Below are 17,448 nucleotides of genomic sequence, written 5' to 3'. Positions count from 1 at the left end.
CATTTCTTAATCTGCACTGTTCTAGAAACCAATAAGTAATGTTATAGATGTAAAGTAATGTCCTTTGAGGCACATTTTGACTAGTATGAATGAATATTTGAAACCAGAATCAGCTGGTCAGTGTTCAGACCAGCAGTCCTAATCATACACATTTCTGTAGATTCCAGTGGAAATTATGAACTTTGGAAAAAGCATGGTGATAGCAAAGTTCTTTTATTTCCTTTTTTTTTTCCTCTGCTAAAAAGCAATTATATCATTCAAAAGAGTATTCTTCAAATATGCAAATATATTCATTGTTATGGCAATGGCTAAAGATCCTTAAATAAATACCATTTTTTCCGAATCTTTTAGACACAATATGGGTAGCTGAGAGGAGTCCAGCTTGACTACTTATACTGTGACAAAATTGAATGATACTCTTGAAAATTAATACAGGATTTTAAATTCCCTTTTTCAGTAATCTTTCATTCCAAGAGAAAATAACTTTCAGTTAAGGCACAAGCCTTTTCTGATTTATTCCAAATCTGTTGGCTTACGTTGAGTTTGTATTTCAGTGTTACAGACAGATTCCTTTCCTCAGACTTGTTGCCTGGCCAGTTCCCATTTTGAAATTGTGCCCAAGTACACTGCACATCTGTTTAAGACCATTATTCCAGTTTGTCAGGCTCCTTGAAATTATGGTCCTTGTCTCTGGAATGGTTCCAGAGATGCTCCCTTATTGATACAATTTACAAATACTTTATGTGTATGCTCACTTTCACTTCAAAAGGCAGGGAGTGTCAGTAAATGTGGTCCTGAGTCCAGTGCAAGTCCTGACAATTCACTTGATATTCACATGACTTTCCGGTTTAATAGTACCAAGTGATGATCTTTGACAGTTCACTGAAACCTTTTGGCTGTATTTATATTTTCTTTGTTACACAAGCCATATGATGTGGACTAGCTTCATACTACCTGTCATGCTATGACCTGGGTATGCACCACCGTCTTGTTCTGTGCGTAGGTTTTGTGCCAGCTACTTAGTTTGCTCCTGATTGGAGCCTTGGTATAAATAAGTTTATTTACAGAGGAAAGAGCCTCAGATGAAGTGGGGAATGAACCAAACTGACAATGCAGATGCAGCCAAAATGGTTCTCTGCTTGTTTCCTCTTACTAATGTTTCTTTTTTCTTTTTTTCCCCTTCAACAACTGACTCTGAGAATTCACTCCTGCGGTATCTGAGTGATGACAAGATACTGGTTATCCAAGAAGAGCCTTTGACACAAAAAGATAACAAAAGGGACACGGGTCGTAGGTCAAGAAAAAAGGGCAAAAACACAAGCAGTCCAAACTACCCAATTAGTCCACCTGTGTTGACATCTACTATTAACGTTAGGCTTGAACCTGGACAGCAAGATGTCTTGAATTTCTCACTAGCAGAAAACAACACAGTTCCACTTTATCACGTAAGTACATGACAAAAAGCCTTATTACAGAAAGTACATGGAAAAACACTGAAATGTTTTCCTTTTAGGATTAATACAGGTATAGGGGGATATTCTTCTATTTCATGTTTTAATATTGTATTTAATAGTCGAAGAAAGTTGCTTAATGTCAGAGTTTGCGCATGAGAACAGTCTAGACAGAATGGAAAAATGCAAGGCAAGGACCACTTGATATCAGATGGTTTAAGTAAAATAGTGCTTTTAATTACTCTGTCTCACTGAGTAGTAGTTTAATTTCACCTTTTTTCAAAGGTTCATAACAATCCCATACTCAGCTTCTAATAACAATTAAGTAACTTGTAAGTTACTTTGTATCCTTTTATATGTCCACTTCAATCACAATGTCTTGTGACCAGCTTAATGGAGTTACTGTTTATTTAAATTGCAGTACCATGGGCACAGTCTAGTAATGTTAATTTTTTCATAGTGATAATAGAGGAAATATTTTGGCCTAAAAGCTTTGTAGACTACATAATTCAGTGGACGAACAACCAGCCATGAAAAAGCACTAGGTTCTCATGACTGGCTAGCACAGAATTTCACTGCACTGATTTGGATGTCCTGAAATAATCAGTAGCTTTTCAGAGATCAGTCCTCACTGTTCATGCTCTGTGTGTGTATATTGCCTTTTATAGAGGCATTCTTTTAAATTTTACTCATAGCCCTACCTACCGACTGCTCCGTTCTTGTGACACAGAGTAGTAGCTTCAAAGTATTTTGTGCTCAATCCTTAATACCTTCAGGGCAGTTTTTTATTGAACTCCCCCACATTTGGTATGGAAGTTTTTCAGGGTGTATTTACTTTCTAATCATGGTGAATTTCCTCCTAGAAAGACATAAGTGAAAAAGCAGGACTTGTAGCAAGTTTCTTTAGACTTTTTTGCATTTGGACGTTCTACTTGGTGTTTCTCTTTCTGAGCAAAATCATGGGAGATGACTGTATAATGTGCCATAATTACAGAGGAGGATGCATGTGTAATGATTATTCATGGACTGACAGAGTAGTATAAATTCTTTTATCACCATAAATTTTCTGAACAACATTAGAGACAGCCCTTTTCTGTCCTTCAGGAGATAGCCATAGGAATAGGAATATCTCAGGTGCTTAGTCAACTGCCTTATAAGTATACAAGAGGAACTGAGTCGACAATTATACAAGAGTTGCTGACACAGGTTGTGTAGGTTCTTGCCAATACATAATCATTCATATTAACAACATCTTTCCACTTTGAATACTGGAAGAGTTACGAAAAACAAAGCAAAAAATGGCTTGGCATATCTATCCTGAAAGATAGCTATCCAGAATTTTAAATATCAAAGAACATTTAATGGCATTTTGATAACAAAAAGGATGAGAAAAAAAGAAGATAGTTGTGTTCCTAGATAGAAATTTAACTTTTAAGTAGATCATCTCATTTCCTTAGTATCTAAAGGTATTATCAGGATTTTCATAAGCATTTCAATATATTTACTAATTTGAATAATAATTCTATCAACAATTCTTTCTACAACAAGAATAAGGTTAATCAAAAGAAGACACTTCAAAAGTTTACCTAAACAAATTACCATAAAAGACCTTTTGATACTTTCATATAAAAAAAAATTGTCTGAGGTCAGCTTAGCTTTTCCTTGCTCTTCTAGTCTGAGTTTTGTTTTTTCACAGCTGTCTAGAGGCAGTACTATCAGATGAAAAAATTTGTTTGGACTTTTTGTTTGTGGGGGGTTTTGTGGGGGGTTTTTGTTTTTTTTTTTTTTTTTGTTTGGTGGTTTGGGTTTTTTTTTTGTGAAAGTCAAAACTGCAGAACTGTTATGATCAAATTTCTCTTTATTAAATCAAATTTAATTCCTCTACACTTCACACATGCCTAGAACAACTTTTGGATATAGATCAAAATTTGAACCCAGATAAATGCTTTGGGAAATGGATATGATAATGTTAAATAGGATCTTAATCATCTTTAGTAAAGGGAAGGTGATAGCATCTTGTAAGCAAGCAAGTATGGCATGATGGAAGGAGAAATTGAGATACACAGTGTCACTTAGCCATTGCTTTATTTTCTAAGCATACGTACATAAATACCTACCCCCCCCAAAAAAGGCACTTACTTAACAGTAGTTTAAATTACTAGACACAGATGTAAGAAGTTTTACAAAATTGGTAATTGCATAGATTCATCACTAGATTAATGCTTTCAAAGGAATGTTGATTTGGAACCTAAAATTAAACAATTAGACTGATTTCATAAGTTGCTGTGAGGATGCAGAGTTACTATATAAAATGGATATTTAGGTAATGCAATATTGGCAGTATGCCCAGGATATAAAATGATGCATAAAGCTATATTGCAGTAAAATATTACTGTCAAGAAACACTGCCCCTTTCAGGATATATTTGTAAATCTAATTTAATTGATATGCAGTTCTGTGATGCATATCACAGAATCTGAGGAAGAGTCAATTACAATTAACAAGGTTGTTATAATTAATATTAATCAATAGAGTATTTCTTAGAACATGGCTTCCTATGTTTGCTAATGCTTCGCTTCTAAACTGAGATTGTTTACCAGATTTAACCTAAATAGTGAGACATATGTAAATATCACCAAAGTATATCCATTATTGCATTGCTGAAATACACTACTGGAATAGACTCTAGACTTACAGGAATAGCATTAAAATCTGAATATGTTTTTTTTTTTATTTATTACCAGAGCTCATTCTGAAGAGAATTAACTTAGCGAGTAGAACTCCTGCACAGTAGACCACATGTACAAGAGAATTTTTTTCTTTCTGCATTTTTCCCCATAAAGCAAACCGCAAAAAGTCTTGAATGGAAAACACTCTCCATCTTTAAACCACTGTTCAGTTTTTTAAAAAAAACTCTAGTGAACTGTACATTTTCTGCTGCTCCATTACATTTTGCACTACAGGAACCAGTTTCTTTCTGAAAGGAATATTGGAGTTCTTATTCCAGATCTACATGGTGTTCGACTTTGTGGTTTTACTGCCTCAGGTTTGCACTAGTTTCCGAAGCTCTGAAACTTAATTTGCTGGTTACTACATTAAATTCTCAAATAAGATCATGATCTCTCATCTGGTTTTACTTGGCAATAAATGTTCTGGGCCTATCATCTATGAAGTAATTGGATATTTTGTTTTGTAGTATCATATATTTAGAAAGTGGATTATAAGAGATTGAATCTTCTAAATTTTTTGTGAATTAGAATTCAGTGTGTAGAAGAGACTTAATTTTTAATGAATTTTAAGACAGGTGCTTTCATTTCAATATTCCCTACATAGTAAACCAGAAATAATGGCAGCTTTAGGGTAGTCATTGAGAATGTTATTATAGTAGTCAGTTTTTATTTTAAAGATAATTTGAAGCATTACAGTAGTTAGGATTAGTCATTGTTTCACAGAACTTGCTTAACTTGCTTTTTATTTTCTTCCTGCTGGTCACAGGAAGTTGGTAATGGATGCCTTTTAGCACAGGATGATGTAAATGCTATTTAACTGTTCTTGGAGCTGCAGAAGACAGCTTGACAAATGACATAAAGTTTAATGGTACATTCTGAGAATTAAAATGTGTGCAAAAACAATGTGTAGATCTGTTTTTTCTGTAATGGACACATGCTGGGATGAGCCAGATGTTCCAGATGCTTTTTTTGGATGATAGGCAGTCTGAGTGCTACTATGATAAGTATAATAAATAAGATAGTCTGGGAGAATCATATATATTCAGCTTCTTATGACTGACTGAAGGAGGAGTCTTCTGTTGCCAATTTTGTAGGAAAAATTGTACTGTACCATAACTGTGCACATGAAGGCTTGAGCTGACAAGTACGTAGCTAGTACTGTAAGATGAATCCTTCAGTAGCAGTGTCCAGTAATATATTTCTTTACGGGTCTGTTCAGACATGATTCTCTAAAATCCACTCTTCATTAATCTATCAACATTTCAAAAGGGAAAAGGCATTTTACAGCACAAGGAAAATAAGAGGAAATAAAGTGTTAAGAAATGTTCTTTCTTATTAATAATGTCAACAGTCTTTAGATTTCCACATTCATTCAGCAATCAAGAACTTCATAATCAATCTGAATCCAGGAAAAAATGCCTGAAACAGTGTTAGTCTAGAACTATGATTGTCTTTGATTTCTATGGACACCTGTTTGCCATAAGGAGAGGCAAGAAGGCACTTGGATTTCTGGTGGATTTTAGTCTTGAGCAACTTATTCCATAAAGTACATTCTGTCATATGCTGAAATGTTTTGCCTATGAGTTCCACTGCACTAAGGAAGTGACGTTACTATTGAACCTGAATTTTTGGTACCCTTCACACTCTGTCTATTATGTAAAGTGAAAACTGTGTGTAGATTTTCTAAGTAAGTTAGACCAAATTTAGCATATGTATCTGCACAGCGCAAATCAAAGTCTGTTTCAGATACACTTTTTCAGATCTGGAAGCAACTTAGAAAAATGGTTGAGCTTAGTCCTGAAACAATACACTGCATCTGCATCCAAGCATAGTATGTCCGTCCCTCTTTATCGAGCGCTGTGCAGTTGTGAAGCTCAGCTGAGGTATGAGCTATGTCCCTGCCCATGGCAGGGGGGTTGGAACTAGATGATCTTACGGTCCCTTCCAACCTAAACCATTCTATGATTCTATGAGCATCTCCATTATTTGTTGTAGACCTGTCTTGGGCTCCAGTCATGCAGTATTTCAGGGGAGGGCCTGGAATTTTGCATTGAACGCACTGGAGTGGCCACAACTGATATATTTGCACTGGCCTGTGATACCTGCTTCAGCAACTTAACTATGAGACAGGCTCTGCATTATTCCTGTCTTCCCAATGTTTAGGCTATCTTATTTGCTTTGAATTCTTTAAACTGATAGTTATATTAGGATGTTTTACAGCAAAACAAATATGAGGCTATCTTTATCCAAACATACATAGTGTTTTCATAAGTAATTTTTTTGTGTTAGAGCATATTTAAATTATGTTATTCTGCAGTCTTCAAACGAACCACTACAACATACCAATGAAAGTTAGCAAATGAAGCATTCATTAACCTACTGTATCCTTGTGTGTAAATTTCAATTTGTAAAGCATTCTGGAGTCCTTTGACTCCAGAAAGTCACAGTAGAGCTCAGATTCACCGTATTGTATTATTTTAGCAAATGAATTTATGGCTTTTTTCATTATTTCTTCAAGCTACCGAAAAAAATGATTTTATTTCTGATTTTGTATATGCAGTCTAAAGATAAATTTAACAGCCAGATTGATGATTCAGAGCTTGTTAATAAATATTAGCTACAACTGATATTATTGCTACCATAATTGGAATATTTATCATCCAGAAGAATGCACCAAATGCAAATATGCAAACTCATCTTTCTTGTAATATAAATATTATCTCCTACTGTTGCTGACAAAAGAATCAGTACGCAGGAAGACAGCTGTAATACTCTGAAGACTCTCCTCTGAGTCTTCCTCTCTACTCACTGGCTCAGGCCTTGGTCACTGTCCTTCCTTCTTCTCCTTCTCAGCAGGCTTCCTACCTTCCCCAGCAAGAGAACGAGGATGGGGTTTTGGAGGACAAGAGAAAGCATTGCATGACAGAAAAGGAGGCCAGTCCTATATAGGGCAGTGTCATCGGTAGGCTGTGTCTAGAAGAACGGGGAAAGTAAGAAAAAGAAAGGGGAAAGAATTGACTGTTTTTTTTCCCTGACCTGGGTAAATTCTTGAGCTACACTACACCCTTTCAACTTCTGCCACAGCCCTTCTTCTGCTTCCCTTACAGTTCAGCAAAATCACTGCTGAATATTGGGCTGCGTGTCGGCTCTTCTTAACTTCCCAGCAAGAAAATGTTTGTGCTTTGTGACAGTAGAAAGTTGCAGTTCAGAAGTACATACCACCTAACAGCATAATCTCGTGTGATTGGATTTCCAGCTCTATTAGGGTTCTAAATGCTTTTTTCCTCAGGAGGATCTGCATTATGCTTCTCATGTGACATCTGTAAAACTTCACTATACCATTTATTAAATGGCATTAAGTTCTACCTTGTAATTTTTCTATGATGAAATAAAATTCTATTCTCTAAACTTTAGTGGATACTTCAAGTGAATATCCACTTTAGTTGGTATACATCTTGTATAAAATTAAGATTGCTAGTATGCAACATGGAATGATTGCCCATTCCATAAAACTCAGTAGTTTTAGTTTATTGCAAAAAAAATTATATCTGGTTTCTGTTCCAGAGAAACATAAGAGTTTTGGAGGACACGAATATATTAACAAGTTAATATGCTGGTTTTTCTTTGACCAAAAAACCCTACCCATTTCTTTGGAGTGCAGTATTTATTCTTAGTTTTTGCAGAAGAGAAGAACTTTTTTGTCGAGTATTTTGGGGGTGTATGGATATTTTTGTTTATTTTTTACACCTTTGATGTTCAGATTAAAAGACCCTTACATTTCTTCAATTTCTCTTAAATTACAAGAGTGGATTGATGAGGACAAAGGTAGGCTTTGGTCAATGTAAAATACAGTTTATCCATTGTTGTGATTTGTTCTTTTGGACTACTTTTTGCTTTACTACGTGAGATGAATTTTGTTACCCACAGGTCACTCTTCCTTTGCATATTTGTGTAGATCACTTTTTTGACCTCAAGTATAATCTGGGATAGCTTCTCTTTTGGAGGTGACATTTTTCCAAAAAGTGGAACTTCCATTCCGTTAAAAAATTTTGCTGCTTTCTCTGTTACATAATGTTCATAACGTGCCACACAATTACAAATTCTGAGTGGATGTTTTTCTTCTATCCTTCGTTAATTTTCTCGCCTGTTATCTTGTTTTTTTCAGCCTAAAAACCGAGTACCTCTGAACTGTACATGGGTGTAGTTTGCATGAGATTATTTCCTGTCTCTATTATCTCTTCCCTCAACGAGAGCGAGTAGAAGAAAAAACCGCAAAGGCTGCTTTCGTTTTGAGCTGAGCATAATAATTTTGCAAGTGTATTCAATGGGTTAAGCATCAGGTCACTGAACTAGAGAGATAAGTAAAGCCCCTGGCGACAAGGCTACTGTTTCAGTTTTGAACAAACATAATGTTTGTTCAAATAATTTCTTATTGGTCAATAAGAAATGCTTCGGATAATGAATATGTGAGTTAAGGAAAGAGGAGAAGAAATCATTTTTGTAGGGAATCGAATATCTGTGTATAGAAGACCAGAACAACAGTATTTGTAATAAAGGTAAAAGAATCTTTTGCATCTGAATAAAAGACATATCTAGATGGAATGAATGTATTGCATTTGACTGTTGAGGTTAACAACCTCATTATCAAACTATTCTGGACTCATTAACAATTATTCTAGTCCCTTCCACTAGTAAACAACAAATAAACAAATAACTTCTGAATGTTTTCACACTATCTCTGCAGTTTAATGTTCTTTTGTTTTCTGTGATCTGTGTGATTTCTTTACTACTTAGGAGAAAATATTTCTTTTCATTATGAAATCCTGATTCAAGGAAACAATTTTTTTGTTTATCAGATATTTATAGAACTTTCAGGTAAATAGTAGTTTCTACTGGATTTGCTTTGGGAGAGGGTCATCAGATCTGCTTGTTAGACTGTATAGGCCTTATTCTCCTTTCATTTCTACTTGTGTAAGTCAGAAGTAGATCCACTAAAATCCCTAGAGCTACATAAATGTGAAGCTGACTCTAAAGAAGGCTGATAGGTGCCAGTGACCTAAATTTCACAGAATTTGTGCTTTATGCTCTGTGACAGGACTTGTGCCTTCTGAGCCTCCCACGTGTCTACTAGTCATGAAAGTGGCCTTTTAGTAAGATGAAGTTTTAGTTTGGGAAGTAGGATAAGGCAATTTGTTTTCCAAATACCAGGAACATAAAAGTGTTAAGAAGCAACTGTTCAAAAAAATTATATATAAGGTTGCTGAAATTGCAGATAGGAGTCTACCACATATAGGTCATCGTCAGTATTGTATCTGGGCATGTAATTACAATTACACAAGGAAATTATTTATAGCTGTATGTACACATGTATAGAAATGCCAGTGTGTGTTTTTTTCCATGTATGCTATCAGAAATTCTTTTATAAGGTGGCATTTCAAGCTAGCAAGTAGATTGTACTCCAATGATAGCTTCTTTGGGGATAAAAATTCAGTCAGATAAAAGGTCATACATAGGTATGTGTATCTAAATCTGTAGTAGTCTCTAGTGTCCATAATTAAATACTGGTAATACCGTGTATTTCATTAATGAGTCGGTCAGGAGCAGAGATTTTTTTTCTAATAAATTCAGTATTGATAAAAACTTAAAAGTTCATAAATGTGTTTTCAATTGCTAGTATTGTAATTATATTTAAAATTAATACCTTTCAAGTACTCTTATCACCTATTTTCTCCCTCTCACTATTTATACAGATATTCTTTTTTGCACTTTTCTAAATTGCAGTGAACTAATAATCAGTTACAATTTGCATAATCTATGAGTAGTTAATTTTTTTTTTTTTTCTTTTTCCCACTATTATGGAGCCATTGGAAAATTTCCCTACTACATACTATTCTTTAGTTAATTAGATTAGATTATTCAATATCTTTGAAAATTAGTGCTCATTAATGCAAAAAATTAGTGGTGTTGAAAGAAAGACCTCTAGAAAAACATGTTCTATCAATAGAAGCACATTTCACTCTAGCATGTCTTTTTCAGTCTAATATATGCAGGTTCAACATCCAAACAATTGTTTCCAGTTGTAGTAATGGAATACGGAATATATCTGATCAAAAGGAATCTCAGGACCGTGATTCAAGGTGATCATCCCTGATATAGGTGTTCTGTGTGCATTTTTTTTGGAAGGAAATAAGTAACTGGGCTAGTTCTGTAGTGGTTGTGAAAATTTGTAATACAGGTAATGAAAAGAAGATGTGTGCCAGCACATTGTGAACAAGGAGGATTATCTTTGCGTTCTCAGGGAAGGCAGTGTGGGATGACTCCCATTTGGGAGACAAAGTGAATAAATCCTGATTTGGAAAACACTTTGCTTTTACTTTGGGAGCAGTTTTAGAAAAGAAAGGCCTTTACTAATGAAGAAATAGAATGGGAAACACTTAAACTGACTAAAATATTTTTCCCACTTTTAGTTGCTAAAATTAGTAACACTAGAAAGCAGAGGGATATGAGAAGAAAATCTTTGAGCCTTGTAGTATGAATAATTTTTATTGCTACAACAATATCATGGGTAGTGCTGCTGTCAAACTTCTTTTACTTGTTTGGCCACATGATACTTTACTAGGATCTCCACGGTATTTTCAGGGATGATCAGATCGGTTCATTCGTATTTGGTAGTGCATTAGCAGCAGCAGAAATCTGACATTTATTATGCAGGATTTTACTGAAGCTCTTCAGATATTTTGCTGTAGATGTATGCTGCTATCTCTTATGGTCTGCTTCAAGAAAATATGAATATTTCTACATGGTATATTTTCATTTGTGTAAGTTCTTGAGACTGGATTTCAGTGTATTCTAAGGAGGATTAAGTTGTTTACAGCACTCAGGAAAGCCTGAGCTTTGGGTACTCAATGGGGACCTCCTACATTTGCTTGGTTTCAGCAAGGTATGTAGAACTCCCTGCTTTTAAGTGTAAGGGCACCATTTCATTACTTTTCATCAGCTAAAATAATCTTGTTTGAATGGTAACCATCTTTGATACTGACATTTGCTACAATACTTTAGCTGAATCAATTACCAGAACAAGTAAAAGGCAAATGTTTTAGTAGTAAATAGTATTTAATGCAGCAACAAGAGTTACTTGTCAAGTATGTAGCATCCTAATTATCGTGGAACAAAAGAGACAGGAAAGCCTACATAAGTAAAAACTTTTAAGTGCGTCTCATTTATGTTGCATTTTAGACAGTTTTGCCATGATACATTCTCTGGCTTGAGCGTGGGTTAACTGTGGCAATGTTTTATTCAAAACACAGGCATGTCACAGAATGTACCAGCTGCAAAATTATGAAGAGCGCTTCCCATTCTTTAATATTCAGCCCTGTGATCCTTGCAATGATCATTATGAAACTTCATGTACTGATTTAGTGATCCACTTTTGACTTTATATAGGCTGTCAGTACTTTCATATGCTTGATATTTTGGAAATAAATCTTTGCTGTTAATAAATCTTTGCACCTCCTCCCCCTACTTCTTCACTGACCTTGGTGTCTGCAGTGTTGTTTCTCCCACGTATTCTCACTCCTCTCTCCAGCTACAATTGCTGTTGCTCGGTGACTTTTTTCTCCTTCGTAAATATGTCATCCCAGAGGCGCAACCACTGTCGCTGATGGGCCAGCCTTGGCCAGCGGCAGGTCCGTCTTGGAGCCAGGTGACATTGGCTCTATTGGACAATAGGTGCAGCTTCTAGCAGCTTCTCACAGAAGCCACCCCTTGTAATCCTCCGCCCCCCACCCGGCCCCTACCAAACCTTGTCACCCAAACCCAATATGGAAAAGAAGAAAAAGTTGTGGTCCTGCTCAGGGGAAAATGTCTTTCTGATCTTAGGTGAGATAACTAGTCTAATCTTACTAGATGCAAGCAAGTGATGAGCAAGATTCCTCAGATGTTTTAATATTACTGTGGTATCATCAGTCCCTCTCCAAACTTATTAGTTATTACCAGGGTAACTTGATCACTTAAGGGTTTTTTTGCCTGCTTCAAGCTGTATTAGAAATAGCATGATAAAAGATGATAAATGATTCTCTGTGTGGATACACCAGGGGGCTGTGTGAAGGATCGAGGTGACAAAATGCGTGCTTGTCCCCTGAACACTTTAAAGTTTTTTTTTAGAAATGCATTCTGTTAGAATATACCTGTGCTGCAGCCCATGTGGTTAAAGAGACCCAGCAGACTTCCTGTCTCGTACTTGTGCAACATGCATTTCAGTTTTGTAACTGTTCTCTGAAGTGATGTGTGATCAAATATCTTACAGTGTGCCTAAAGTAGTGATATTAAAATACAAACATTATACTTGCAAAAAATAATTTGTTTCATATTTGTCTATTCAGAAATCATATAGTCAAAGATCTTTCAAGTGCAGATTTCTGCCTTTTTAAACCAATACACATTCATTTTAAAATACACTTTTTTGTAATTTCAAGATGAGGAACTGTTTTTTAGCTGTGGGAAAACTTCTCCATCATAAAGCTTTGTTTAAAGTAACAAAAACAGTCTGAAGATGTTATTTTTAATCCTGAATCACTTACTACTAAAAGACATGTTTATTTCCAAACCTCAGAGGAATAACCAGTGTAGTAAATCAAGTTATATATATATATAAAAAACTATATAAAATGATATTAAAGAAAGTTTTGATGACAGGTTCATAATTGGTCTTAAAATCCTCTGCAGTTCATTCTTCTGAAATTCTGTATTCTGTATTTTAATATTTGTCCTCTACACTTAACAAACTCCCTTTCAAATATTAACATTTTCACAAAAAATTGACATTCTAACAAATTTTTATCTCCCTTCTTATTTTAAAGAGCTTTGACTGCAATTATACAGCAGCTGAAACTATTTTATAAGTGCAGATGCAAGTTGCTTTAAATATGATCTTCATTGTGAAATAACATTTAGTTAGAAATTGAAATAGATTTTCCATTTCCTTAGAGTTACGGTATGACTACTGTGGTTAACTTCTGTGACTTCTTTCGCTGCAGATACCCACTATGTTGAGTGCACCAAGGAAGTATAGTCTTTAGTCATGCTTAATGCTATTTGTTTTTCTTCTACAGAGAGCAGGGGACACAGTCAGTGGAGATACTGAAAGGTAAGTACTTCTGTTACTCTGTATTTAAATATATACATAACCTATCTATGAATTTTATTTGCTTATTTGCTTTTAGAAATTTAGTTGCAGTATTTGAGGAGTAAATTTTCAGGGTTTAGTGAGAGAAGCATTAATATTATTAAGTAAATGTCATAACTTTCATTTGCTAAATACATCAAATTACAAAGGTTGAAAAAATACTTCAGAGGTAAGTTTATTAAAGATTACTAGGGGGAAGAATTATACCACTACAAAGTAGCAGATGTTTCCCCCATTCCTTTTTTTTTTACTTTTGAAATTTAGTACTTCAGAATCACTCTGAGGATGAAAACCCTAATGCACGTCTAACATGATTTTTGGAAATAACAGGCAGAATTTTTCAATGAACATTTAAATGCTAATTCAGTCTGTACAAAAGTCACTGTTTATATTTCTGTGTCATATTTGATAAATGCTAACAGTGGAGACTTCGGTTTGTCCCTTACAATTGTATTTAATCAACTAATTCTAATGAATAAAATAGTGATTTTGTGTTTGTTTCCTTTGCAGTTTATCTGATGAAATATGTTCATATTCTAGTTGCATCCAATAAGTCAGATTAAAAGAATAAGTTTGAATTAACAGATACTTGGGAATCATAGAATGTCATAATTAAGCTTAATTGGAATCTATTCATATGGATAATAATTATTTTTTTACATCTTTTCATCCTGTATATGGCCTAAACCTATTTAAGAAGCTAAACCATGCACTGAATATGAAATAATTAAGGTACGATTAGAGTGCTTTCACCAATCTAAAGGATTTACAACTGATGATGACTTTCTTCAATGGTGTACTACTACATTATAGCTAGAAGTCACCTCGTGCGGGATTTTTCAGGATTGTCATCACTTTTACCTCTTACATCGTAGTTCCTCTTTATACATGTATTAAACACCATAGTTGATTTCAAAGACAGTTGTAGCAGTAAGAATTTACTGATGTTTCCCAGTTGTAGGGTGCTGTGCATCTTTAAAATGCCATTCAACTAAATTGAGAAATGAAAGTGAGATAAAGATGGAGTTCAAAAGACTTTTTCTAGGGTAAAATTCTACTTCATCTTATAAAAGACAGTCTTGTCTCTCCATTCCCACCACTGTAGTAGTCCGTTACCTCATCATCCATTACCTCAGCTAAATATAGATTCTTATTTTTGCAATAAATATAGTCCCACTTGCCATTTAGTCCCAATTCAGAACGAAAGCAGCATCCATCTTGTATAAGGCAGGGGTTACATGGGGGGAAAAGTGTGTCATTCTCAGTCTCTTCTTAAGTAACAACTGGATTTCACCTTTTGCTCTTATCTCTTACGTTGGGTTTTTCAGAACTTATTGTTTTCTGTCAGTCTTACGTATTTACTGTTTTTGCTTAGTCTCCTAACTCTCTCATGCCAGGTGCTGTTGTTATGTTCTTCACTCACACTTGTTTCTCCTTACTTCTTGTCACTCCGTTTTCTCACCCTCCTTCATTCCAGTATGGCTGCTCCCTCCCTCGGGTCCTTCCTACCTGGCCCTCTGCAACAAAAAGAAATCATGGACACACATACGAAAAATAGTGATACTTCTGACCCCTTTTTTGTCTTCCTTCTCCACACCCATTGTTTCTTGCAGTCACAAGGAAGAGTTGTAAAGGAATTTTTTTCTTCCCAGAGCCTAGTTATTCTGAAAGGATTGCACATGCTCAGTTTGGCAGGGATATTACCATCCAGATGGACAGGCTGGAGAGGGTCCAGAGGAGGGTCACCAAGATGACCAAAGGACTGGGAAGCCTGCCATATGAGGAAAGGCTGAGAGAACTGGGTTTGTTCGGCCTTGGGAAAAGAAGGCTTAGAGGAGACCTTATCACCATGTTCCAGTATTTAAAGAGTGGCTACAAAGAAGATGGAGATTCCCTTTTTACAAGGAGTCACATGGAAAAGAAGAGGGGTAATGGGTACAAGTGACACTAGCAGAGATTATGATTGGACACAAGAAGAAAATTTTTCACAGTGAGAACAATCTACTGTTGGAATAATCTCTCTGGGGAAGTGGTGGATTCCCCATCATTGGACCCCGTTAAGGTTCAGCTGGACAGGGTGCTGGGCCATCCTGTCTAGACTTTGCTTTTGCCAAGAAAGGCTTGACCAGATGATCCCTGAGGTCCCTTCCAACCTGGTATGGCATTTGCCCTAGCACTATGCACAGGGCTAGACTTTCACCATCCATGCAGAGCACCCACACGCCTCATTATAAGATACTGTCCATTCACACAGTAAACTCTGCCCCTGCCTGACCAATGCAGAAAATCTGAGCTCTACTTATAAGCAGTCGTGTGACTAGAAAAGTAGGGCAGCCACAGGCAAGTTATGACGCTTCACTTCTGAGCAGGTGTCATGATTTAGGAAATTACACTCTGCAATTGGAAGTGGAGTCACTAAATGTGTGAGCGTTCTGAGGTTTTAGGAAGGTAAACTAAATTAAATGCTTCCTGAAGAACCAGACGATTTGTTTTCCTTTTTACTGGAAGCAATTTACCCTGTTTGTTACTGTTTCACAAATGTTAAATGCCCACTACCTCTTTCTTGTGTAGTCCCTGCTGCAGCTTTTTTGCCAACAAATATCTGACTATATGCTTAGCAGAGTCGCTGTGTTCTTTGATCTTCATTTTACTTCATAAGAATTTTTTTTCTAGTAATAGGAAACCTTGACGTCTGTGGATTCTAGACACGTGTGCGTATTATAACCATGACATCATTACAGAGACCTTGGGTTTGAAGATCTCTGCTTAGCTAACCACACAGGCCTGCAAGGGAAAGAGAAGGGAGAAGAGAATTGTATTATTGATGCATTGCACAACTGCTAATTGAAAAAACAGTTTTTATGTCTATTTGCATTTAGCTTCCATGCTGCTCAGGTTCTTTTTCATAACACGTTTTGTCTTTGTAAATACTAACACTTAAAAATTGTTTCAAACACATCCACAGCAGCATGCTTTGGAAATTATTTTTTTTCAGTTGTGGTTAATGCTGGAGAGGTAAGAAGAGATAAATATTTTGAAAGTAACTTTGTATTGCAGTGACTGCAGACCAGTACAGATGCATCTGAGCTAGCTGGCTGATACTTGAAGGATCGAATACTAGCCTGTAGCATAGTTCTGAGCCTGTAGCTGAGCCAGCATGGAACTGAGAAGGGACTTCAAATCTCACTACAAAATACTAAATAATTAATTTGCAGTGACAATTTACTTGTTGTGACAAGAATACATTACATAAGCTATGGAGGTTCTAATAACCTAAATATAAATCATGAATCCAGGCAATGTAGTTAAAAATGCATCCCTGTGACCAGGTAGATAAATCCAGTTTGCTAATTATGTGTTCTTGTGAACCAGCCATAAGGTACAATACATTTCTTCACAAATATATTTTCTAATATGTTGAATATTTTTTTTTCTCAAGTTAATTATGGTGGCCTTGACCCTTAGCTACAACCAGATTTCACTTGAAGTAATTCAGAACATGAGACATGAAGGTTGAAAAGAGCTTTGTGTGCCTCTTGCACCTAGACATTTACATCTCCCAAGTATTTGCCACGTAAAAAATAGCAGGATGATAGAAGCCATTTTCTAGTTATTCATAGCTGCTGTGGATCAATAGAGCTGTTAGTCAAGCTCTCTGTGTTTCCAGTTGCCATATACTTCTAAGTATCCAGGTGGCAGTGGGGAGTAGCAGTGTATTTTCAAATGCAGGCTTCACTGTTGTCCATAAAGTTTAACCAGCACCTTTGAAATCGCCTCTTGATCAAATATGGGGTGTACGTGAGATCCTGCGTTTATGTAACCTTATGAAACAGGAGGCATCCTACAGAGGGCTAGAAAGAAAAGTTCTCAGAATAGTCTGTTTATGGACTGTGCATCAACTTGGACATTCCAGACAGGTCCCATCAGAATGATCAGAGCATGTTGTACCATGACAGAACATAAGATACACTACCCAGTAATTTATACTCCGTTATCTCTGTTCCAAGAGTAAATTCTGGCAAAGAGTTTTCATTTTATAACTACTGGAAAATTTTGTAGATTATAAACTAATTGCAAAATGGAA

General features: G+C 35.8%; 1 protein-coding gene across 1 annotated transcript in view; it reads left to right on the top strand.

The window, feature by feature from the left end:
- The window catches only part of LOC141748602 (connector enhancer of kinase suppressor of ras 2-like), a 209,861-nt gene that overhangs the window by 150,702 nt on the left and 41,711 nt on the right, over positions 1-17,448 (top strand). The window contains exons 13-14 of the mRNA XM_074600940.1: positions 1,191-1,445; positions 13,291-13,325. Coding sequence (XP_074457041.1) covers positions 1,191-1,445; positions 13,291-13,325 — 290 coding nt within the window. The remainder of the gene's footprint in view (positions 1-1,190; positions 1,446-13,290; positions 13,326-17,448) is intronic.

The sequence above is a fragment of the Larus michahellis genome, chromosome 9 (genome assembly GCF_964199755.1).
Source record: "Larus michahellis chromosome 9, bLarMic1.1, whole genome shotgun sequence".
Taxonomy (NCBI): domain Eukaryota; kingdom Metazoa; phylum Chordata; class Aves; order Charadriiformes; family Laridae; genus Larus; species Larus michahellis.
Note: the sequence above shows the minus strand (reverse complement) of the source record. Positions and strands in the feature narration are given on the sequence as shown.